We start from the raw sequence: 26994 nt of genomic DNA on the forward strand, positions 1-26994 counted from the left end.
TCAGGCTTTGTCAAAGTTTGGGATCAGCAGTCTAAAGCCCTCCAGTCCAGTCCTGTTGATTTTGCTCACACTGAGTTGTGCTGGTTTGACATTCAGCTCTGGCTCCTCAGCCCTGGGAAATGACTGCCAGGGGTGCCCTGCTGTGAACACCACCCAGAGTCTCCCCTCTTTGCCTCCCCTTTCCCTGTGCATGGAGCTTCTCTGCTTTCCACTGTCAGCACAACACCAAAGGCAACAGAAATCCTGCTTGATTTGGAGCTCATCTGGATGTGTGAAAAGATGGACACCCAAAGCCCTGCATCCCAGAGAACACATGCATTCTGTCCAAACACAACATTTTCAACCTGGCTGTCTCTTCTCAACATACTTGAAGATACACATTTATCATGTGTCAGTCCCTTACTATCATGGAGCAACCAAATCAGAAAGATTCCTTGAAGTTTTCAAGTTCCTTTTTAAAACTGTTTTGTCTGTCTTTCACTTTTTTGTGGTAAAAAAGATGTTTGAGAAGTGTTCTTTCTTTTCTGACAAAACCTTCCACCTGTCCCTCCCAACAGCAGTGTGTTCATAACTGTTTTAGTCACTGTCACTTGTATCAGCACTTTTATATCAGCTGAAATCCCATCTTCCTCTCATTCCCCATGATCCGACAGGGAACAGCCCCTTTGTCTCGCTCCTGTTGGTCTCCAGCAGTTACAATAAACATTCAGGTCTGTTTTCTGCCCAATTGAGATCAGTAAACCTGAGGTGTTGCTGGACTACTGAACAGAAGTGGGCTGCCAGCGTGTCCTGGTTTTTTTGGCTGTGTTTTGTGGAATTTTCAAGGGTTAGTCCTGGGCTCAGGTGTCCTGCCTGGCTAATTGTGGAGTGGCTGCTCTATTGTGCTGTGGTACTTGGTGCTACCAAGATTTAGGCACTTATTTAGTATGTTCTAAAGTAGAAATATAGGTGTCCTCTCAAGACTTTCACTGGGGAAATCTGGATACCCTTCAGCAATACAAGCTCTTATATATTAATTAAAAAATAGCAGCAAAAATGATAACAAAATATTCACGCTACGTAAAATATAAAACCTTCCTAAATACTCAATTTACCTTTTTTTTTCTTTAGAGGCTGAGGAAAAAAACTTGACTGGATTACATCTGCTAAGTTAAAACAAAGCAACAGAAAAAGATAAAAGGAGAAAAGTCATAATCTTTCATTTGTGCCTGGTGGGGTTGTGTGTTTTTGGTTGGGTTTTTTTTTTTTTTTTTTAACTGTTTGCAAATCTTCAGTGTAATGGTTTGAAACCCAGTCGTGTCATTTCTTTACGCCCACACACAGAGCTGCAGTAGTGCAGACACTGTAGCAGGCAAACCATATTCCCAGCATCGGCCATTAAAACTCTTCCTACACCAGCGTGGGCTGCCTGCACCCCCTGCTCTCTCTGCACACACCCCACCACCCACCCTTCACTGTTCAAATGCTTAAAAAAAAAGGAGAAGAGAAAGACACTGAAAAAAGAAAACAGGATGCTTCTTTTGTTTCAACGCTATTCCAGGGACCTGAACCTCTCCACCTGCCTGTGAATTGGCCACCTAAAGGTTAGCAAGTGTTTTGTTATCATTTTCTATGGACAGAGGCAGAATTCAATTTTAGATGGCAAGACAGAAATTTTAAAGTTACAATTTTTTTTTTTTTTAATTGTGATGGTTCTTTCACTTAGCAACGAGAAAGATTTTTTTTTTTCATAAAACACAAAGCATTTCAGTTCTGGCCCCACTTCAGCTTTTCAGAGGGCTTTAATCGGTATTTTTTCATTATTTAGTCCAACCTTCTAAACTTTAAAAGATGGATTAGGGTTATTATTTTTCTGTTAGAGCAACCTGTTGATTGCAGTCTGCTGGCTGGAGGTTGTTAACTCTTTCCTAACACGGGAAATGCACAGGAGTAAATTTGATGAAAGGATAAAAGAATCAAAATCCTTTGAGGTTTTTAAGCACTAAAAATCCTATTTTTTCCTTATTTTCAAGCCACCAAACCTGTTAAAAAACCAACAGATATGTTAGATATGTTTCTTTTTAGAAATAGTGATGTAAATCCAAACTAGAGACATATAATAAACTAGAAAGCATTTCTTGTGTCTGGAGCTGAGAAAAGTAGCACTGTAAGAAGTGGAAAAGGAAATATTCTTAATACAAATTGCATGAAGAGAACAAAAAGGCTAATACAGTGTTTACTTACACATTAAAATGTATTTTGGGTAACAATATTTTTACTGATTTAAGCCTTTGGAATGTTTTCATTTATGGATATTCAAGAAGAGGAACATAGGAAAATACAGAAAACTGTAAAATAATGATAAAACCAGTTGCTGCTATTCTGGAACAAAGGGAAGGTAAAGCAGATCCTGTTCTTCCTAAAATATTTTAATACTGTATTCTGGTACAGTATTTACAGAAATACTAACCCAACCTAACCAGCTTTGCTGATATTATACAATTGTGGAAGTAAGTGTCAAAAATATTTGTCCTTAGGATATGGTACAAGAATTTCCAAGTTCCCCCAGGAGGTTTTCCAGTGGCTTTGTACTTAAATAACGCATGAAGAAGGGCGAAACTTCAGAACAATGATTGTACAAAGCAGCAAGGTTTTCCAAAAGCAGAATTTGAGATGTTACCATGGAAAGACTCTAAAGGTTTCAGAAGATTATGGAATTAAACACTTTTAGCCTGATTCTGCAGGGGACTGAGGCTCCCAACTTTGCTCAGGAGGTACTGGCAGTGTGCAGGTTGCGGGTGGAACTGGCAGAGTTGTGGGATCAGACACATCCCTTAAGAACAGGGGGAAAGGTGAACTCGGTACTTCTGTTATGAGGCATTTCAAGATATGAAGTCAAACTGAGAAAAGAGCAAAAGTAGAAATAGATTTTAAGTAAAACAAGATTAACAGTCATTTCTGGACTAACCAGAAAATGTGTCGGTTCCATTTTGCTTGTTTGAATTGAGGACTAAAAATCTCCAGACCTGGGGTACACTCACAAACATTTTGCTTCCATCACAGAAGTGTTTAAAGCATCTGCACAAAGTTTATTTCAGACCCTAGGATTCACTAAGACTTTATGATGCTAAGATTGAGGTAGAAGTTTTGTGTGGTCTATCAAGGGAGTTGTGCTGGCTGTCAGTGTTGGATGAGCAACTGGAAATGATAATCCCACTGTCTGTATCTTCCTCTAACAGTAAGATACTGTGTGCTGCTCTCAGCATCACTGCCCTCACAGGAAAAATTAATAATTAGCAATCTTGGAAGATACTTTCTTTTCATTTAACTTTGCAAAGTTCATTAAAACGTGTAGTTCCAGGATCTTCAGAATCTATTTCCTCGCCAGCACAGGAAGAATGTTCATTGCTGCTTTCACTTGCTCACACCCCTGACAAAACTCTGTAGGTTCTTTGAAGGATGCAGGGTTTGAAACACCTGGGGTGGGACCTTTTCCACTTGGGACCCAGAAATGTGTACCAATGGTGTGTGGGTTTAACTCCTCAGATCCCGATGGGGACATGGATTGAGAGAGGAGTGTAGCCCCAGAACTCCCTCCTGTGCAGCATCTGACAGTGGGCTCAGCTTTGTGCACAGTTTAAATTGACACTTTGCTGTGTATTGAGACAGCTGACGTTAGCTGAGTTTCTCTGAGCAGGAAAATATTTTGAACTTAAATGAATATAAGTAATCTTGCATAGAGATTGCAGCTGAGAAAGCAAAACACATAAGAAGATTGATTAGAAAGAGGAAACAAAAATCACTTAATTTCAAACAGAACTGGTGCAGTGTAATACTGGTGCTCTGTATTTTGTTACTTCTAGCCATTGCAGCCTGTTTATTCACATAAATGGGAAGAATCACAGGATGCTATGAAGGACCCTGATTCCAGAGTCGCTTAGTCAAGGTTTAGAAATTTTAGGTCAAGCTTCAAAAGGTTCTGCTGTACCCTGAAACCTCTCTGATAGTGGCAAATATCCAGACAGCCACTCACTTTTGTTGTAACTTGCTTTAATTAATTATTGCCTCCTTAAGCCTCTCAGGGTAAGCAGTTTGCAGTTTTAGCATTTGGAATTTGATACTGAGCGATCTAAATAATTAATTTTAAATGCTTATACATGTTTTCAGTTTGTTACTAGGTCCAGCATACTGCTGCAATTTTAGTACTGTTTAAATTAAGCGTTCCTTTTAAGCAAATTTACCTTAACTTAATAATAGTCAGTCTTAAAGTCTTATAAAATATAATGGGCTCCAGAAATGTGATCAAACTGAAGACAAACTAATTTTGACTGGTTATGTAAAATGCCCATAATCATCTGTTTGTATGATTTGATTCATGCCAGTGTTCTATTATAAGATGCGCATCTTTTTTCCCCGTTGGTTTGTTGACTGTAGCATGCAGTAATCCTCCAGAAGATCTCACTTAGAGGTGAGAACACATTCCTTTAGGAAAGTATCTCCCAGCAGAGCTGAAACTACTTGCTGTATGTAATTCTCTCCATCTGGACAGACTGAGTCTGTAGAGCAGAAGTATGAGTCACTGTAAAGTAGTTCAGAATGTCAAGTATTTTCTAGATTCACAGATTTTAAGCGTCTGCAGTGCCATTACCAATTACTGGGAGCATTTCAGGGTATGGAAGAAACCAGGAGGATTTCAAGCAGTAATCCTGGGCCCTGCTAAGAGCTTTTCTGCCCCCTAAATAACTACATGACAGGCAAGAAAGATGGGAAGAACAAGACAGAAATATTTCTTCACCACCAAAATTAGAGGCCTGCTAAATCAGGGCTCCAGAAATGAATGGAAAGCAATCCAAACAACAGGCAAAACTCTCCAGGATCAATAAAGCTGTTTGGAATGAAAATCCACTGAGGCCTCAGGCATTAGTCTATCAGCAGAATTATTAAAAGAAAGAGCTCCCACTGAAGTGGATATTGGACAATTTTAACATTACAGTTTCACAACTACCCAACAAGGGACAGGCTGCAGTGTCTGCACTGGGTAGCTGCTCATCACAGGGAAAAGCAAAGCTGTTATCTTCCAAAACATGGTGTTCCTAAGCAAATTATACAGGCCAGAGATGCCAATTTTGTAACATTATTGGGAATGCATATTCCAGTTTGGGATTCACTCAGTCTACCAGCAGAGGAGGTTGCAGCCATCCCAGTCCCTGTTTTAAACAAATGTTTGCATAAAGAAGAGTAGTCCCTCCCAGGACCCCTCAGCTGGGGTTACCTGAGCACTCTTTAGGAATTTGACCCACAAATAAAATCTAATTTTTTACAATTATCTTTTCAGTGCACTTGGCTGTGCACTACCCTCTTTTCCCTGCAGCTTTCCACAAGTTTGTGGATGTTTGTTGAGTATGACCTAAATGCTTTTAACATTCCTGAGGCATTTTCCCACCTGGTTGCTGCTTTCTCCCATCCCACAGGGCACCATTAGAAGAAGCTGGTGGACAGCACCCACTCTGGATAAGTTTAGCATTTCATATGTGGCAAGTGTATTCTCTCCACTGTTGTTTTCTTTCCCAACATATCTTAAGTGAGCCCTTTACTGTAAAGTTAAAAGAAAATTATCTTTTGGAGTATAAATGAAAACCCCTACCATTGTATTTCAGGACAATACAACTGAAAGCTGAGTACAAACCCCCCACATTTTGAAGATTTTGTTTTGAGCTCCCTAATTAAATAGTGATAAAGGATACGGAGAGATTGAAATGACACTTCATTTTCTTCTATTTCAACTCTTCCTGTTTTCTAAAGGTTGTTAACGTGACACCAAATGTAAAAAAAAAAAAAAAAAGAAAACCCCAACTTCCTACTTCTAATCTGTTTCAAGTCTTTGTCCTCGTTTCTCTCTGCTTGCATCAAGTATTGACAGAAATGAGACTTTTTTGCTGAAAGGCCTGGATCAATCAAAGGTACGTGAACTAAAATTATATCCAGACTAAAGACTTAATTATTTCCAGACTTCCATTTCTGCTCCCTGGTATTTAAGGCAGGGATCACTAAAAGCTTTTTAAAAAGCTTTTAAAAGGTAAAAAAAGCTTTAAAAAAGGTAAAGACTCCCAGTATAACTGAGTACACTGTGTATGTTCAGAATGTTGAAAACCTGCTTCTGTGGGGTTACAGAAATAAAGGAACTCTGCCATGTCTCCAGGTTGTACCTGCAGACCAGGGTGGGGGATTGAGTAATTGAACTCTGAGTCTGCTTAGAGGCTGAAGCTCTGCTCAGTGCTTTGTAAAAAAATGATATGAAAGTGCAGAAAATAAGTATTTACATGTTTAGTTATTAATTTGGTTAATAATGATGGGCAGTTGACAAAACATTGCATGTGCCATGCAAAAGACAAAAATCTTTTGATTGTGTAGTTCAGAATTTTATAACAGTGCTGACAAAATGAAACAAAATTTTTTAAATGTTTTTGGAATTCAGGGAAAAGTCTACAAAAATGGAACTTACTGTATTTAAAATGAGTTTTTTAATCAACCTTCTGTATTAAAGTATTTTATAGTTATAAATTGACTAAGACAATTTCTGCTACAATGATTTTTTACCTGAAATTGCTCCACTTTTCAGTGTTCCACAGACTTACCTATGGTGTGTACCTGAAGTTAGAATTTCAAACTAGGAAAAAATAATTATATTTAATGGAATTTTAGTGACCAGTTTTGATAGCTTAAGAAATCAATTTAGAAAATTTTGAGCTGGCCAAATCTTGGTTTTGTTTATTGGAAAATTTTCCTTATCTAATTAGGATCAAGTTCTCATGATGGTAGTTCAGTGCCACAAGTTACAAACAGCTGAGAACATGGGGTGGATGCTCACTAACAGAGCCCAGGGCATAACCAACAGAGGAAGTTCTACGTTAGGCAAGGACTACCACGAATCAGCCTTGGGGCAGAATTAGTTTGAGATAAGCTATTTTTGTCAACGTACAAAGAAATACAGTGGCCTTTTTGGGTATATAAATAACAGATGTGAAAAGTCTGATAGTATTTAACCCCAGTAGAATACGAGTCACAGCAGTTTCACTCAGGAAAAAAGTACTTTTTCTTGCTGTGAAAAGGAGCAAACTAACACATCTCTATGTGTTATTACATTCTTAAAAGTACATTAAATATCACCATTAGCTTACTTGTTGAGCTTTATTTAAAACTTTCCTTTAAATTTTCTGTCACCACTTAGGTATTTTCTTTGTAGAGCATTACAGAACACTGAAATGAGTCTCAGACTGTGTTGTGGGCCCCAGAAACTTAACAGCATTAAGTGAAATTACAGAGCCTCTGGTACTTGGGAACCACAGGATTCCTATGAAAAACATCTGTCTGTGGTGGCCTTGATGGGCCCATCAACTCTGCATGGTTGGGAGGAAACCTGAGAGAAAGTTTGTGCCACTGGAGCAGGCTGGTGGGGGAAATGTAAAATAAGTGGAAGTGTTTCCACACTTCTCTCTGGGGGAGGGAGGGGAGCAAAGACATTGTTCTGTCTGATGTGGTACTTGTTACATGTTCGACCTACTGGGTATTTAGGCTTCACTCTTCTTCTTGGAGTCTGTTCTCTGCAGCATATTTTTTCCCCCAAAGTTGTTATTTTAAAAAATATTTTGGAAGAACTGCTGCAAACTTAGTTTGTATCATTTTCTCATGTCTTATCCCTTATTGTATGCTGTGTTTAAATTTAGAAGTGACTGTATAATTTAGGAATCATCTCAAGTGGACTTGAAAGGTTGATAACATCACTTTGCAAATTAGAGAATTCCACTTCTACTCTATAGGGGTAACCACACTGCACAATATGGATAATAACTTAATTTCTTTAACAAGCCATATTCTTTTAACATTCTTTCATCATTATAGTCACTACCTAGAATAAAAAGCCACTTAAGTAATTTTTCCACGTAGAAATGTCAGAAGTGCATAAGAAAAGTCCATGCTTGATAACTGAGCTTAATTTATAACATTCATGAAGAAGAAAAAAAGGCAAAATCTAACATTTTGCTGTGCACAGATCAGTTCATTTTACATATTGTTTTCTTGGATTGAACCTGTAAAAATTTCAAGCCACATTTTGAAGCAATTCTTTGACTATTTCCCAGTAATGATAACCTATTAAAATGATCCAAGGAAGTTGCACAAACACCACTAGAGATTATGCAGTAAAGCAACAAATTGCAGATTTCAAATTGAGCACTGATTATGTTATTCCAAATGGATTTCTAATGTCTGTTTGCACAAGAACAACCCATTATTCATAGCAGCCAGTGCATCCAGTGAGCATAGCTGAGCAGGAATCAAATAAACATTCACAGATCACCTGAATTTCACCCAAACTGTAATTACAAGGTATGCTCATGCCCCTAACTTTTCCAAAGAAAATTTTCAACTTGCTTATTTTGATAGTTTCCTCCTTTGTTTCTAAGAAAGAAAAAAAGACAATAAAAATTTTTGCTGAAATAAGAAGTAGTCTGGACCAACCCTGCATATATTAGGATAGGTTTCAAAAGAATAGGTTCACTTTTTTCAAAAATTGTGTCTAGAAGATGTTTTCATCTGGCACTGAAAGCATATAAAAACAAGCAGTACATCATAATATCTCCATTAATTATATCAATTTAATTTGGTCTACACAAAAGCCAGCTTTAGTTTCTCACACTATTTTCCTATGATACCATCTTTTCTACTTTGCACAAATTTACGCAAATCTGACTTGTAAAACAGGACATGAATTTAATTTTGTTCACATATTTTCATTTTACACCACTTGTTGCAATGTGTTTAGTTCCCTATAATTGGGTAAGCACAGATAATATGCAGGCATGTTTAATGTCCTGTGTTTGGAACCGGTTGCCCAAAGAAACTGTGCAGTTTTTATCCCCAGAGGTTTTTTCAAAACCAGACTGGTAACACCTTGACAGCCTCATCTGACCTTGGTGTTGATTCTGCTGTGAGTAGGTGTTTTGGACTAGAGATGTCCTGAGGTCCCCTTTAACCTCAGCTGTTCTGTGTTTCTGTATTAAAAATTATTAATACTAATGACATTTAAGAACACAACATAAATATGTAATGGAAATATAGTGCCAGAAAATTAAAGTTGTATTACTTCTGGTGTGCTTAGAGCCTCCATTTGCAAATCTGAAACTCTTTGGGTACTCGGTGTAGGTTGTAAGAGTGGTTTGAAGTGCAGTGTTCTTTACACTATACTGAACTGTAGCTCCTAGAGGAGAAATGCAAGATGAATCAATTTAATTGGGAAAGGAGGTAATGACTGTATAATACCAGCACGTAAGATTTGTGATTTGCAGTGTGTGTTATTTGCTGCCTGCAGACCGCTCTCGTTGTGTCCCCTCCCGGCAGGTCCATGAGCACCCGGCAGCCGCCCCTGGCATGGAGGCCCAGCGCCCGGCAGATCCCGGCCCGGGCCCTGCCCCGCGGGGCTCCTCAGAGCCTGCCCGGGCCCCAGCCATGCCCCAGCCGCTGTACCTCAAAGCTCTGACGATCCCGCTGTTCCAGCCCGTCCAGCCAGGCTGTTTCCAGCCGCACGGGCCCTTGGTGACCGGCAGGAGCTGTGTCCACCTCGACGGCAGCAACATTCCCCTCATCCTCAACCCGCTGGTTCCTCCAGAGGGCACGGAGCAGCCTCAGCCGCTTTTCCAGAAACAGCTTGGGCAAAGTCTAACGCTGAGCATAGTCAGCACTCTACCGGTTTTATCATCGCCGAGTTCTTGTGTAAATGCATCTATTGGAAACCTGGGAAAATCAAAAAAATCTGGGAAATACATCTGCAAACACTGTGGACGAGATTGTTTGAAGCCAAGTGTCCTTGAGAAACACATTCGCTCTCACACGGGCGAGAGGCCCTTTCCGTGCACCACTTGTGGCATTGCATTTAAAACTCAGAGCAACTTGTATAAACACAGGAGAACTCAAACACACGTCAACAACACCAGGCTGCCCTCAGACTCTGACATCAGTGGGGGACCAGAACAAAATGAGAGATCAGCAGAGAACACCACCTCTCATCAAGGCAGCAAAGTCTTGAGTAGCACCAGTGAAGACCAGGTGATACACATCAGACAACCCAGTTCAGAGACCAGTGCAGCAACAGACACCAAGAAACCTCATGAGCTCTCCCTGCCAGCAACAAGCTCTTCATCAGCTGCTTCAGAAAATCAAGAAACAACAAATCAATCCTCCCATTCAAAGGCTAATCAGGGGGATCCTGAAAGAGAACCTCAAAGTTTATCATCTCCAGGAGCTTTGCCGAATGGTCTGTGTCTGAGAAAGAAGATGCAGGAGCAAAGATCTCCGACTGCCAATAAGCACATTCAGCTGCAAAGGCAGCAGGCAACCTCTTCAGAGAAGCAGTGGGATTACAAACCCTTGGACTGCAAGCTGAAGAAATGTGAGAGCACCGACTCGGGGTATCTGTCGCGCTCCGACAGCACAGAACAGCAGATGACATCTTCCAGCCCCTTGCACAGTCTCTACGAGCACAGCACGGAACTGGAAAATGAAACTGCCTTCAGCAGCCCAAGGTGTGCCTCCGGAAGCACTGCAAAGCCAGAGGCAGCTGACAAAGCTACAGCCTTGATGCTAGAGAAAAAGAGGCTGGAAGAACACATTTCAAAGCTTATTTCGCACAACAAAAGTGTGGTGGATGACACCCAGTTAGACAATGTCAGGCCCAGAAAAACTGTCCTTTCTAAACAGGGAAGCATTGACCTGCCAATGCCTTACACGTACAAAGACTCTTTCCATTTTGATATCAGAACTTGTGATGTAAATAGGAAAAAGAATCTTTCTCTTTGTTCAGCAAAATCTACCTTTGCACCCCTGGAGAAATGCAAGCCAATGTTTTTCCATTCAGTTCCCACCCAGTTCTCCACAACAATCGACACTGTGCCTGTTACTCGGAGCAACTCCTTGCCTGTCGTGGAGGGAGCGAGGATGGTACGTGACAAGCCAGGTTGCTCAAAACCACTTTCTCTTACTAAGCAGTCTGTAAACACAGGCACTGCTGGTTTGCTGCCTAGCAACGATCTCGCTGCAAGTTCAGTGGATTTCCCTAATAGCCATCCCCGAGCTCTAGTCAGACAAACAGCAGTGGATGATTTGCCCCTAAGTAATGTGGCTGATCATCCTTCTCTGTCAGAGGAGCTGAAAGGGACTAAAAAGCTTGGGGCCGGAGAAGTAATCAGTGCTAAAAATAAGAAACACAATCAAAGGAAGTTGAAGATGTTCTCTCAAGAAAAATGGCAAATGTATGGAGATGAAACATTTAAGAAAATCTACCAAAAAATGAAAAGCAGTCAAAATGCCAAGAAAATTAAACAAAGAGAGAATAAGATTACAGATACTACAAGGTTAACTCCTAATTCAAGGGAATCAGCTGGCAGCACTGAAATAACTAAGGAAAGAGATGGTAGCTCTGCAAGTGACAGTCCTTCCTCCCTTGTGACAGCAGCTTCAACCATGGGTAAATCAGGAACCTCTGCTGCTGATAATCGTGTTCTGGAGAATGCGTCCTCGGAGGAAACTGCAGACAGGGTGTCCAACCTAATGGAGACATCACACTCCATAACTGCCGGAGCTGTAACCAGCCAAACTTCCCAAGAGCTCAGTGGCAGTGACACAGAGAAATGCACAGCTGGCAGCAGCACACTGCTGGCTCCAAGCAGTGGTGAGCTCAGGCTACAAAATCCTGAGAGTCAGCTGAGAAGCCATGGGAGGAATGATGACTGCTTGCCAGTACAGAGTAGCAACCGGGAGAAACCAAGCCCTGGGAAAGAATCCAGTGCATTTGAATTAGATTGTAAAAGCACTTTACACAATTATGGGAACCATCACGGGACTAAGGAAAGTGGCCAGCATGGCCTGACGCCCCCGTGGGTCCACTGCAACAACAGAGAAACTGCAGGGAAATCCCAGACTTTGCCATCAGAAAGGAAGAAGCTGAAATTCGAAGTGGAGAAGACACAAAATGTGATTTCAGTGTCCTGTCCTAGTCCCAGTAGTGAAACCACTGAAGTAAGTGAAGCAGAGAGAGGCCATTGCCCTGGCACCCAGTGTCTCCCCACAGCTCCAGTGAAATTCTCCAGTAAAGCAGAGGAGCAAAAATCAAGCACAGGAATTAATGGAGCCACTGAGGATGTGGAATATAGGAAAACAATCCAACTTCCCACACAAGCTCTTAATTACAGTGACATTAACCTTCTTTCACACCCTGCAGATATCTCAAAAGCTTCACTGGTGGGATTTTTAGGGTCTGAATTAAGGGGAAGTGATTCTAACTCTTTTGCTTTGCACAATGTAACACATAGAGAAGATAAAACACATCTTGTAAGAACAGGAGCAAAAGTGCCACTTCTCAATGACAATGCTGTGGATGTATCTTCTAAAAGCCATGATCCACAATCTGATCATTTAAGTCCAGTCCCACAACAAAATGCCTTCTCTCCAAAATATATCCTTAAATTGCCACAGGACAAGAGAGCTTCAGATCTGTCACCTTTGCTTCGATCTGAACAGGAGATGACACCTGGCACACCTGTGACAGACACCTTAACCCCACCCTGCTCTTCCAGCAGCACATTCCTCCATTCTCATTCCAGTGATGTGGTTTGGTCTCCTTTAAAATCTGAAGTGAGACAAAAGGCTGGCAAAGGAGAAATTCAATGGAATCTTCACACAAACTGGAAACCTCCAGGATTCTGTTCACCAGTCAACTCAGAAACCACAAATATCTTAACCATAGCAGAGAATACCTTTCGTAACCAAAACTTCAAGCACCAGGATATTGCAAGAAAGGACTGGAAAAACAAACAGAACAAAAATAAATTAAATTATCAACGACAAACAGAAGAGAAGTGGATGAGTAAAAGTACTTGCTCTACACAGACTCCGAAGAAGAAAATCTGCTTTACTTCTGTGTATACAAGTGGCTTTTTCATATCTGCTGACATCAAAGATGAGAGGAAGGCTTTACATCACCTTTGCTCAGGAAGTGACTCTTTGATAAAGACATCAGTTTCCAGCAAGACTGCAGAGCCAGCAATCCTGGGATGGGACAGAGCGGGAAGTCCACGCGTCCTTAAGGACACCCCACCACCACTGCAGGATCTGCAGCATTCCCAGAGCTCAAGAGACAACCCCACTTATTTTTGCCATTCTTTTGGCACTTTCTACTGCCACACTCTCAACACTCACTGCAAAGGATTCCCAGTGTTGGCCCACAATAACAGGACCAGCTACTCTGGCACTTCTCCAGTACCAGGCTCCAAGAGCACCTTCCCATCCCTCAGTGCCGAGCCCCGGCTGACCTGGTGCTGTCTGAGCAGGAGCCTCCCCCTGCCCTCAGAGCAGAGTGGGAATGCAGCCTCTGCCCACCCCTCCATGCACACCTGGGACAAGGAACCCAGCAGGGAATGCACCCTGTCGAAATACGACATCTCCATTTTCAAAATGAGAAATATTAGCAAGACTGTGGCATATGGCTTAACAAACACAAGCTTAAAAACGTTGGTTTCATCCTTTTCTAAAGGACATCAGATGCAGGAGGTAATATTAATAATCCTGTTTGCTGTCTCAAGAGGGTGTTACTGGCTGACAGCCCACCTCCACCCTCTTATTAGAAAAATGAAATAATTATCAGAAGTGTATTTATGGACATTTTCAGGCATTTGCTGATACAGAATTTACAATTTATGTTTTTTTTTAAGATAAGTCTTATGTTCATATGATGTATCAGAAAGATATACTTCTGTGTGAATATTTAAGTTTCTATCACTTGACCATTTTAGAATACTTACAGTGAGAATAGTTCTATTTCTTGATTTTTTTCCCCTTCATGGGGTTTTTTAATATTTTTTCTCCAATAGCATCTGTATTTCATTGTTTTCAGTCTAAATGAATATTTGACTTAGAGTAGGACTTAAATACAGAGTTGTGCTACTTAACTCCTATGCTGTTCACTGCTATTTTAAAAGTGCACAGATTTCCAACTTGTCAGTCAATGTAATTCACAGTTTTCATGTACTTAATTTTTTTCCAATATTCTCAACAGTTAAGCTCAGAAGTTCCTGGTGGTTCTTTCAAAAATATTTCAGAGCAAAAGAAGAAAACAATAGTTTGCAAAAAGGAAAAACTCTCAACAACTAAACTCAAGAGGAGCCACAAACAGAAAAGGATTAAAGTCACCCCTAAATGGTAAGGAGTATGGCTTTCAGGTTCACTAGATACAGATATAATTTTGTTGTAATGAGTGTAAAAACTCCACAGAAAATAAAAAAGTCATGTCCAAAATGCAACCATGTCAAAACTGGGGGAGAAAAAAGAGAAATCTCTCAGAAAGAGCTATTGTTATACCACAGCAGGGACCCAAAGGTAAACTGTAAAAATATCAATGTGTTGTTTACTATTAGGAACAGACTTTTCTAAGCAAAATGGACATATTCCACAGAATGATGATGCCTGGTCAGGTGACTCTTTCTATGATTTAGAAATTACTCTTATCTGTCAGAATCATCAGCATTTACTTTTTCTGAAGGGAACCAAAATGCTTCTGTCTTTAATCCTGTCACAGGTCAGAGCAGTGTGCGAGGCCCTTTGTCCTCGGAAGATCCATATCCTGAACTGGTATTCACTAGAGAAGTCAGAAGAATAAATATCAAGTTTAACACAAAATAACAGAACCATCTGTAGTTCAAAGGATCATTTGGTTTAAATAAAAAGCAGGAAGAATTTGAGCATTAAACTATCAAGGGCACATTGTCTCAATCAGCACAGCTCCCCCCTTTCAGTGGGAATTCATATCAATGGAACATTTCCCCTCTAATCTTTCAGGAGTGTGGGGCAGCAGGATGTCTGATTAATTGCTTCAGTAAGGAACACATATTGTGTGCATACATCCCTCTTTATTTCATGAGCAAAATCAGACGAGAGTGACTCCCTAAAGGACAAATCAGTGGCAGTAATTTAATCACCATGTCTAGTTCAGCAAACAGCACTGCAGTTTTGCAGGGTCATAAGAACAGAAATAGAAGACTCAGGTCTATGTCACCCAGCCGAGTGACATTCTTCTAGGACTTTTTTCTGGTTTGATTTTCAGGTGGTGTTCTGTTGTTGGGGTTTTTTTCCCCCTGCTGGTCTCAGAATTTGTTTATATCAAATTTATTTGTATCCAATGAGTGCTGGGATTTAATTAATCACGGTGCCCTGAAAGCTCAGGTCATGCCTATTAGTAGGTAACTGGCCCAAGTGGTAACCACCAAATGTAATTTAATTTTCTAGTACACCAAACACCTGAATAAGTTGCATCCTTTTAGACTTACATCATGCTCTGTGGAAAGTGACAGTCTGTTGATTTAGGGATGGGACTTTAGTGTCACTCATTCAGAGTTACTAAAAGATGGAGCCAGCGTAAAGAACGAAGCAGAGTTGGATTATTCAATGTGGGTCTGCTAAATAACCAAAATCCTTATGTTGTCCCTTAGTGATGATGAACAGGTAGCACTCAAGAAGTGAAAAGGAGAAAACCCAACAGCCACAGAGCCTCAGGTGATTCCTGTGTGGTTCAAATCTTTGTGAAATATATTGTTTTAAAATTCCAGATATAAGAAAAAGGATCTGTTATTCCTTAATAATTTTCTCTTAGAAAATCAATTTGCTGAATCCTACAGAGAAAAAAAAAAAAAGATAATAAAGTAATTGTGTGTCTCTTGCCTAAAATCCAGATTTTTTTTTGAGTGGACATAAACAAGCATCTCCTTCCCAGTAATAAATTGCTGTTAGACTTTAATGCCCCTGATGAGGTGGTGTTATTCTCCTCTGTCTGCTCTTACATCTCCCATATTTGTTTATCCCCTCAATGCCCCTGGCACTGCAGGTACAGAGGGAGGCACATCCATGGATTTGCTCAGCTGAAAATGAACCGGCTGAGCAAGAGGCCCTGTTTTCCCAACAGAGCTCTGGATGCTTTGAGAAAGGGCTGCTCATCCCAACCCCCCAGATTTAACAAGCATAAGAAGTGCCATCCTCCTCAATCCAAGATGCAAGGTAAGTATTTGGAATATTTGTGTGAAAATTAATGTTATTTCAGTGATATGATGAGAAATGTAGCAAGTTCGAGCATGTGAGGTGATAAAAATCAAAGTAAAAGTTTATCCAACCTCTTTTCAATAGAAAATTATCTACAACAGCAAAAAGACACATCATATTCCACCTCAGACAAACAACTTTGCAGAAGGAAAAAAGAAGCAAAAAATAACTCAGGAATATCTTCCCATACTGAAAATCTAAACCATGTTAAACAAAAAGACAAAATGGATAAAAAAGTAGGTATTGTACCTTAATTCTTGTATTACTTTTTATGAACAGAAAAAAGAATTGCTATTTAAAGCCTGAATTATTTCAGCTGTTTTAAAGTTGAAGTTGAAACTATTTTGTGTCACAGATTTTGGTTAAAATATTTTACAATGTGTTAAAGGTATTTTTGAGGGTTAAAATATAATGAAAACTTACTAATGTTAGAATTTGCTAAAACAACAATTAAACTTGCATCAATTGGATAAAATTGCTCCAGACTGAAAACTTTATGTGTAAAATTTTTCTCCTCCTAATTCCTACAGGACATTTCTGGGCAAATCAGGGAACACCCAAGAACAAACGCCTCTCTCCAGAACATTACAGCTCCTCTGGGAATAGCTGTGACAGCTCATTCCTTTTCCTCCACAGCTGACACATCCCTGCAGGAATTCAGCAGGGATGTGGCCATTTGCTGCTGGGTGACGCAGCCCCTCGTGCTCCAGCCATCCCTGCCTGGGGAATCCCAGCCAAGCCTTCGCAGCGACCCTGTGGCAGCTTCCTTTGGGTCTTGCCCTGAATTTACAAACACAGGCTCAGGTGACCAACCTGACAGCACAAACCCAGAGGCTGCTGCTCCTCTTTCCTTACATCCAGGAGCAAGCCAGGAAAACACACTGAGGGTAGAGTCAGAGAGCCAAATATTTGGAATATCAGACCTGGTGATCCAGGCATCTGGAAGGGGGAAACCTCCAAGTGAAGAAAACACACATTCACCTCCCACAGAAAATTCAGCTCCCAGCTCCCAGCCAGGATGTTCACATTTGTTTGGATCACAAGCAGAGTCTGTTCCTGAGACAGTCACGAGGGCTCAGTTACCCAGCAGGGAACACTCACAGAGGGCAGACTTATCTCAGCACCTCCTAGAGCTGCATGGAAGCGCAGATAGGAACAGATCCCACCTGCAGCCCAATCCCTATGGAAGGCCACATGGAGCAGCTATTTCTACCTTTAAAAGTTCCCCCGTTACTGTCAGATCCCCTGAGTTCAAGAGCTGTTCTGCAACACCCCCCAAGACATACAAAAAGAGAGGTTTAGAGATGATGAGGAAACAAACACGGGTGGAATATGATGACTCGAGCAGTGATGATGAGGACAGGCTGGTTATAGAAATTTAGCAGCAGGCTGCTGCCAGGGCTTGTCTGCCAGCCTGTTACAGCAGGAAATGCCAGGGATCTTTGATCCACGGCTCTGAAACACCTTAACATCAGCAAAGCCATTCCTCTGTGCCAGAGGCAACACCCTCTTTGGAAGAGCCCTTCCTTTCAAGGACTCAACCTTTTTTTGAAGATGCTCATTTGAGGCTGGCATGGCACATTTAAATGCAAGAGGCAACCCTGTGTTCCTGACAGGTTTCCAGCATTGTTGATGCTCCTGCCAGTCTCAGAATTCCCTCAAGTGCTGGCTGCCTGTTGGTGTGTTACTCTAAGCCTGCAGTGGATTGGGTTATTTCAACAATCCAACTGCAGCAGCTTCCTCAGTTCCTCAGCTGCTGGAAGGGTACAGATGTGCTCTCCTCTCTATATTCCTGTTTCTTCTAGTCACTGCCTCTGTACTGGGAGTGACACACTGGCATTAAGGGGAAGATCTGTTCCCTAAGGATCTGTGATATTGGAAGAGTCTGGAAAAATGCTGGTCTTTTTCCATGTTGCACAAATGTCAGTGCTTCTGTGTGAGAAATTACACAAGCATGCCTTGCTTTGTGTTTTGTGCCTTTTATGCCAAGATCTACTCAAATATTCTTGATTTCTAGGTGGAGAATATGGGTGTTAACTATTGGTATTTCCTTGTGGTAAAATTTCTGACAAGGATTCTCTCATTATATTTGTCACATTGTGCTCCAACTGATGTCATCTGGAATGTTTAATTTTTATTGTAATTTTAACTGCAATGATGTCATTTTAAGGAGGGTAAAGAAGCTATATGGCATAGATTGTTTTCTTTTTTAAACAAGTTTTGTGCTACAAACCCTAAAATTTACTGGTTTCTATGTGAATAAATAATTAGATATTTCAATTTGACCGAGTATGTTCACTTGCTTGATTAAACTGATGAGCACTAAAACCATTCCACTTCTACATTATAGTAAAATTCTCTACTTAAACTTCTACTATTCTTGTATTCTGACTCACACATAGGGATTAATTAAATGGGATATTTGGAGTTGCTTTTTAGTCATGCTTGGGTAAAGGATTAAACAGATCATAGAAAGAAATCTAGTACAAATTAACTGAAGAAAATAAATGTGTATATGTAAAAAAATGCCCAAACAACTCAGAGAGATAAACCACGTGCCAAGTCCTGTGCAATTATTGTATATTTGAATGTCCTACAAATGTGACAAGGCTTGAGGTCATCAAAACAGAGCTTCACATTTATCCTTTATCTTTCTCTGTTCAGTATTTGTGCTCCCAGACAATCTGGTGGGTGGGTATTGGGGTGAATCCCAGGTGTAATGAATTTATATAATGCGAATTGAGAGAAGTACACAAATGGAATTTGGGAAGAAAAGAGGAATATTGAACCATTCAATTCAAAGTTCTGGAGCTTTTTTTTCTGATGGAATCACTGAAAGCTACGGCTGGATTCTGAATTTGTAGGAAAAGCAGGAGAAGAAGAAACACAAAGCTTATAGAGATCCCCAGATCAGTGTTCTCAGCAATGCTGTTGACCAAGCACCTTTAGAAAGCACAGTACAAAAATTATTGCACCAAACCCCACCAGCACCTCCACAGCAGCAATTTTCACCTCCTGCTTGTGCAAGAGCTAGTTATTATAATACATTATAATACATGTAAAGAATAGTCTATATAAAGTTTTTCTGCATAATGTTTGTGGCTAAATGATGTATTTTAAAGTAGAATTTCTAGATCAGTAATTTAGAAATATTCTAATGACAGGCTCAGAAGTGCTGTGCAAAGAAACTTTTATCCTGCATAGATTTTACAGCATGAAGTACGGGTAATCCTTAACATTTTAGCTCCTTACCCTGTGTAACAATTTGACCTAATATCAGTCCTTTATAAGTGCAAATAAGATCCAAGGTGGAATTTTAATAGGATCACTGCAGAAGGCAGCAACTCCAGCACAAATCCTTTTAACCGTAACAGCCCTTGGAGGAGCCAGGTCTGAGCCAGGTACACCAGTGTGTGAGGACTGGGAGAAATGGTGTTGGTCCAAGTTAGGAAACTCAGGGAGTTTGCACATCCAAATCCATCTGGCTGTATGGAAAACTGTATTCCAGCTTTCCAGAACACATTGTACTCACAAAAAAGACTAAACAGGCAAACTGTTCTCTATGTTTTATGCAGCACAAGAATCAGCCACTGATGCGTTTAATTCACTCCCAAGTAGCTGAACATAAAAACCACAGGAGGGCACCAGGCACAGAGGGAAAAATCTGTGTTTCCTTCTCCTCCAAAGCCAGCAGCAGTTCTGATGGATCATCTCTTTGCTATAAGCAAAACTGAAATTCCTTTGCACATGAATGCACCTCATCAACTTTATCCTGTTTCAGTGAAGGAAGTGAATTAATAAGGAATGCTGATTACTAATAAGGTCTGTATTCAACACCTACATCTACACAGATGCAAATTAGTGGATGTTTCAGATTTTGCCTCTTTAACTGGGAACACATTTTTTCTTATTGTTTTAGACTTTTCTAGTAGATCTTATTAAATATTGATACTTCACTGATCTGCCTGGCAAACCCCAATTCTTACACAAAGGTGGGTGAGAGGGGTGTGAACCAGCCAGAGCAAACCTGAGATCCCTGGCAAATACAAGATATTCCTTGAATAAAAGTTCTGGCTTGGAGCTGCTGGAATTGGCTCTGTAGGGGGAAACTTCCAGCAGCTTTTCACAGAAGCCACCCCTGCAGCCCCCCACTACCAAAACCTTGGCACACAAACCCAATGCAGTGTCATGACATTTGGGGCTGGAACAGACTTTCTTTCCTGTCCTATTTTTACCTATAAAATCTTGTTTGTCAACATCTTCCCCAAAACACAATTCCTAATACATTTAGTGCTTCAGTGTATGCCCTGCTGACACACACTGGGAGTGGTACCTATAAACATACCTAAACCTGCCTAGGTTTTGTTTGCACAACAAAATTAATTCCCATTCATCAGTGTTTATATTGTAATAGTTTTTCCTGTAGTTAAGTAGCTTTGTTAAACCATTAATTTTACCTTAAGAATTTGTCTGGAGTTATGGTCACAGATTAAGACTTCTGGCTTGTATTTTTCATTTACTATCAGCATTCCATGAGTCACATGGATGAAAGGGTCAATAGTGTTGTTTTTTTTTTTTTTAGACTTTAAAACACTTTGAGATTTTAACAGTTGATTTAAAGTGTCTTGGTGGAACTAGATAAATGTCACGTAGAAGTACTTAGAGGCTGTGTCTTCCAAGGAGCTGTAATGTTACCATAGTTTGGTTATAAGCCATCCTCTTAAGTACTTAAACATAGAAAAGGGGTTTTCTTCCTGACAGTCAAAGCACCTATTGACTACTCATGACAACTGCCTGAATATGTTCTGCATTTATGTAATGCTTGAGGTTTAGAGGGGCAAGAGCCAGTTAAACAAGGGATGAACTCACCTGAACAAATTTGTGGGTGCTTTGCAAAGTAGTCAGAGAATTCTTGTGCCATGGGTGTATAGACTATTTTAGCTTTAAAACTCATAAAAGTCTCATTACCAGTCCCTAATTATTGTCAGAGTTCCAAACCCAATGCTGAACAAGGTGATTTTCATAGAATCAATTCATTAATCCATAATCCATTTTCTTAAGCATCACAAGGATTGCTGCATGTTTTTCATTCACTGATTGACAAAACAAGCAGCGCTGAGTACAACACCAGGAGCATGTTCTTAATCCAGCCAGGACTGGAAGTGTTTCAGAGTGAGCTAGTTGGGATACATTAGACTCTGATTCTTTTCAAAGATTCTTATGGCATTAACAAAAGGAGGGATTGGATAAGAGCCATGGGAGCTGTTTCATAACCTCCTGTGGTCTTGTTTTCCAGTTGATGTGGTGGCCACTCAGGTTCTGCTGCTGAGATGAGACATTCTGGACCAGCACAGACAGTAAAACCTTCAGTTACAACTTCTGCTTTACACTTAACCTCTGCAAAGCAAAGCCTTTTGCACATTACAGAGATATTCCCAGGGCAAAATCTAGGTCACATCAACATCCCTCCCCACTCTTTTTACACTGATAGAGCTATAATCAGTGTTTTTATCTACAAATCTATGATTTATCATTCTGAATTATACATGTCACAGTCAGATTTTTCTTGAAAACATCCTTATTTCATTGCACATGCCCAAATTAAACATTCTGTCACACACACACACACACAGCTGAGTGTATGACAGGATCACGCAGCTGAGCTGCTGTCCTTTCTCCTCTGTGAAAAGAAGCCACTACAGAGATTTCCTCCTCTTCATCAAAATAGTTAATAAAAAAAAAAAAAATAAAAAAAAAAAAAAATAAAGATCAAAATTGATTTCCGTAACATGCTTTGGCAGCAACTGAGGTGAGCAACTAAATGGGGAAAAGGGAGCCAGGGCTGTTCCCACCTGTGTTAGGAAACCACAGTCTGAGAAGAGCAATACTTCACTGGGAAGCTGAGCCAGGACTTTAACAGTTACCTCAAATCTCCAGACTTGTAAGTACAAATGCAATTACGAGATTGGCACAGACAGCAATTCAGAGGGTTCTGTGCACATACATGTTTGTGTCTTGGCTGGGAGGAAGAACAGGTAAAATTGCACTCCTTAAAAAGTGATTCAACCATTAGCTCCACAATGCCTCTTAGTGCTCCCGTTGCTCACAGGGAATCATTTGCATTGAGCTCCTCAAATGGAAGACACAAAAAGCCATCACTGCCTCTGTAGCCCACAAGTTCCTGCTATTCCAACTCATCCCACTTATGAGAAGGTTTCGTATAACTTTGTTGATTCTAGTTATGGGTTATGTTAGCTCCAAATGGCAAATATTGAAAAGGGAAATGATACAAAGGTCTCAAACCTTAAATGGTTGTCCAGAAGCAGGAAAGTAAATATAGCAAAGTAAAGCATAAAAAAACTGCCTCATCCTGCCCAATATTATAAGGTTTAAGAGATTATATGAAAAAGGATTCACAAACTTTGATTTAAAAATAAGAACAAAAGCAAAATGGTCATTATTACATGTTTGATATGAAAAACACCAAACCTTTTTTTTATTTGTACCAGATGTGGATAGGCAGATGCAAACTGTTGGACAATATTCACAGAAGTGGAATTAGGGAAATATCCATAATTAATAGCATGCCTGTGGAAACATGTTCTCTGCTTCAAAAAGAATTTAGGTGGTATTAGAACTGGAAGAACCTCCTTACCCTGAAGATGTTGACAAATTTGAAGAAATTCCAAGCAGTGAAAAAAAAATCTGATTGGAGAAACAGATTACTTGTGCAGAAACATTAAAGGAACCCATCTTCTGCTCTCAATTACACCAATATGGTCCAGTTAAATTCAGTGGCAATGTACCAATAGAACCAGAAGAAAAGCTTGATTGAAGCATATGATATGAAGGATGTACTTAGAAATGCTCAGAGGAAAAATTCCCTTTAGGAAGGAAGGAATTGGTAAAATATTTTGGGGAAACAATAGGTCCTGTAAGATTTAAAGTGCAAAGAAGGACAATACAGCCAGAGAACGTTCCACTGCAGTAACATCTTCTAAATACCTCCTCTGGGATATTTAACAAAAGTCAGAACACAGGCACTCACTGTACAGAATAATTACACAAGGGGTCTTCAGAGAAAGCCATCAGGCAGTTCTTCCCCTGGATATTGCTGTCATTCATGGAATCCACACAATGTCTATGCTCATCTTCTCTGTGCCTACATCCGTTTTTTCTCCCCACCTTAATTCACACAGTAGTGACTAATGTATTTTGAAAATTCATCCATGCTGGATCAGTTATAAAATGTAATTGCATTGCCTGTGTGCTCTGTCTACCAGATGTTCCCGCTTGTGTTCATCAAGAACACATTGTGTAAGAAGAGCTCCTCTTACCAAAACATCCTCACCATTCTTGGTTTAATTACAATGACACTGCAAAAAATAGGGCAAGAAGTTGTTAAATCTTATCCTTGCCTCCTGGACAATAGGATCAAGAGAGTGTTTCTAGGACAGATCTGACAATACATCTATAGAATAAGAGAATCACAGAACCCTTAAGGTTGGAAAAGACCTCTAAGGTCATCACGTGCAGCCACATCCCAGCACCACCAGCTTGTTCACTCTAAACCATATCCTCAAGTGCCATTTGCACATTTCCAGGGATGGTGACTCCACTAGTCTCCTGGGTAGCCTGTTCAACAATTTGTCAGGCTTGACAACAAATTTCAGTGCAGAAATTTTTCCTAAGCTCCCATCTAAACTTCCCCTGGTGCAACTCAAGGCCATTTGCTCTTGTCCTGTCATTTGATACCTGGGAGAAGAGACCAACCTCCAGCTCACTGCACCCTCCTTGTCAGGGAGTTGTGGAGAGCCAGAAGGTCCTCCCTGAGTCTCCTCTTCTCCAGGCTGAGCCCCTTCCCCAGCTCCCTCAGCTGCTCCTGTCAGATAAATTTACCAGTTGCTGGTCACAGTGTACATTTATTTGCTGTCAGAGTTGTTGTGCTTCTTCTTAAAGTGCAGCACCTTCCTTGCAGTGCATGTTCCCTGGTGTGCTGTTTATCCCCTGGGAACGGGGCTGAGGTCTCCCGTGGCTGTACTTTGCAAGGCTGGCACACGATTTGGCACAGGGGCTGCTCCCACAGCCCACGCCAGCAATTACAGCTCCAACCTGTCCCCAGAGCCAGCTGGGAGGGGACTCCTTCCCACACCTTCCCTAGGGAGAGGACACCTTCCCTCCCCGTCACATTATTACAGTGGCCTTTGAGAATTCGGAAAGTTCTGGATATCCCTGGGATGCTAAAACCAGTGCAGTCCTATTGCTGGGGACCAATTCATGGCTTAATATGTTCCAGGTCTTGTTTAGGGTTAAACAAGTATTTATGAAGCACCAGTTTCTGTTCTGGACATGCTGGACCTTTAATACGAGCTGGAGTGGTGGCACAAGTGATGTTCCTCACGCACCTTCCTCAATCCCTTTGGCAGCAGAGGGCAGGATGCAGTTTGCTTTCCCTCAGAGGGGTGTCCAGCACATCTGGAATCCTCTGTCCCGGGGGTGTAAACACAGCCTACCATGGATTTCCTAGGGGGAAGCTCCAGAGCACCTGCAGGGCAGTGGTGACATTGTCTGAGGGGTAACACAGCATGTCTCGCTCTGCAGCAAGGCACACATCCCACGCCAGGTCACTTGAGTCATTCCAGTGACTGCCACCCACCCCTGGAACTCCCTGATGTTTCTGGCTTCAGAAATCGATAGAAATCTTAAGCCTAAACAAAACTGAATCTGGTGTTCAGCATAGCAAAGAATTGATCTAAAATTAAATGGGATTTACTTCCCGTCCCAAGCTCTGGATGTGACAAATTTCAGAACAATATGATACGAATGATTTAGAAGTCAGTGATCAAAATAGCATTTCTGATGGAAAGATTCCAGATTGGACTGTAGCAACAGTAACTATGTTGCAGTAAGGCCAAGTCTAAAAAAGCCCCTAAGATATACAAAGGGAAAGAGCCATTTTTTCACGTGTCCTCACATGAATATTCCCCCCCTTGATCACTGCGTGACAATAAGAGAACTGAAGTCAACACAAAACTATTTAGTTGACTATCCCTAAGTTCTTTACATAGCTTGTATTGCTTTAAATATCTTTGCCCCCTGAAAAGTTAAATTCATCCCACATTCTTCTGGGAAGGCTCAGGGCTGGCGTTCCAGCAGCGTTCCTAAGGGAAGCCTCACAGATCTGGAATGTATTCACAGGTACTCTCCCGTCCCCTCAAGTGAGAACTCACAGTTATGGGATGCAGGGAGAATTAACATCATTTGGGAGACAAAGGTTTCGTAGTACAGCACAACTTAAAACAGACCACAAGTCTGAATTAAACATAATCAAGTCCAAAATAAAAAAAATAATACAGAAAGCAGTAAATGGCTTCAAGGAATCCTCAGCCTGAGTCTTTTTTTTCTGTTCTTGTGGGAAATCATGTGCTATTCTGCAAAAAACCCACAAATGTAAAGAAGTCTTAAAAGCAATGAAATCCTAATAGTTTTTTAACAGACTCCAATTCTCCAACTAAATTAATTGATCATAAGACTGATTCATAAAAATTCATACTTTAGCAATGCTGGTCTGCAGGGCTGTATGACCCTGGGAAGCACAAAGGTTGTGGTCAGTGAAAATAGGACTTGTTCTTCCACTCAAAGCTGCAGATCCCATCATGCCTCAGATTGTTCCTGGTGTTGGCATGTGCTGGTGTTTGAGATGAATGCAGAGAGCAGGCTTACAAAACTTCCAAGTCCTGATTTAGTGAAAACTCCTGTTTCCAACTTTTCTAAATTCAACATGAATTTAACATTGTATTTTCCTCTAAGCACTGGCCAAAGTGGGTGTGAGCTGCAAACAAATGTAGATGGGAAGACTTTGAGACTGAAAGGAGGGAACAGATCTCATCTCCTTGGGGCTGCACAGAAGTTCTACCTCTATGAAAAGCTCTCAGGGGACTGGAAAGGTGTAACTGCACTTTGCCAATACAGCTCAGACTTCAGCAGTTAAGGTGGCAAATTTACAGTAAATTTGATGTACCTGGCCTAATTTCTACTACATTCACATTATACAAAAACAAGATGCTTTTCTACTCTTCTTTCCCCTAAAAGAATTGTAACTCTGGCAACAGCATCTTTTGAAAGCACTCCACTGCTGATGAACATTTCTAGTTCATTTTGTTCAGCAATGGAACAGAAATACTTGTTAGTCACTGCAGCTAAACCACTTTATAACTGGCATAGTCATAATTGATAAGAAATCAATTCCTTGTGCCAGCTGCATAATTTCATTCACAATTTTACTTCATCTTTCAAATAATCTCAAAAGCTCTCAGGCCCTCCCCAGAGGCAGAAGAGAGAAAACCTCTGTTACTCTGTTTTGAGAACCTCCTCAACTGCCAGTTCAATTTACCATGGATTTCTGCACATCCTTATTTTTCAGGCTGCCATTACAAAGCAGGTGTTTTTACTCATAGATCAGAATTATCTCTTACAGTGCAGGACATCTGACTTGCACATTATATTGCAGAGTAATTTTAGAATTATATATTAATATTTCTTTACAAACCTTTCTTTCAGATAATGCTGTGTACAAGATGGTTAGAACCAGTGGTATTTACAGGCTTTTTATCTACTCAATGAGCTTTTTTAGTTCTAACTAAAGTTGTATATTCCTTTCATGAGAAGTTCACATCACACATATCAGCTCATAGGTTTGATCTTTATCTTTGTCATGGCCTTGGCATCTCCTATGGCATTTTATTATATGGGAAGAATCTGTTTCCTTATGAAAAATAGAAATTGTTTACTTGATCCTTGATTTCAGAGCTATTAATGCGCTAAGAAAGAAGATTTTCAGTTGAAGGTAAAGGTTTTAGACTTCTTCAAGGATAAAAT

General features: G+C 40.5%; 2 protein-coding genes across 8 annotated transcripts in view; one reads left to right on the top strand and one right to left on the bottom strand.

Moving 5' to 3' along the window:
- LOC111938045 (uncharacterized) overlaps window positions 1-26994 on the bottom strand; it is a 207498-nt gene that overhangs the window by 12061 nt on the left and 168443 nt on the right. The gene's annotated exons all lie outside the window — the stretch shown is intronic.
- ZNF831 (zinc finger protein 831) lies at window positions 5882-18401 on the top strand. The gene is made up of 6 exons (XM_023939609.2): window positions 5882-5939; window positions 9376-13578; window positions 14084-14226; window positions 15905-16074; window positions 16201-16352; window positions 16647-18401. Exons 2-6 carry the CDS (start codon window positions 9406-9408, stop codon window positions 17496-17498), a joined length of 5490 nt encoding a protein of 1829 aa, XP_023795377.2. The 5' UTR covers window positions 5882-5939; window positions 9376-9405; the 3' UTR covers window positions 17499-18401.

Source organism: Cyanistes caeruleus, chromosome 16, assembly GCF_971803275.1.
Source record: "Cyanistes caeruleus chromosome 16, bCyaCae1.hap1.1, whole genome shotgun sequence".
Lineage (NCBI taxonomy): Eukaryota > Metazoa > Chordata > Aves > Passeriformes > Paridae > Cyanistes > Cyanistes caeruleus.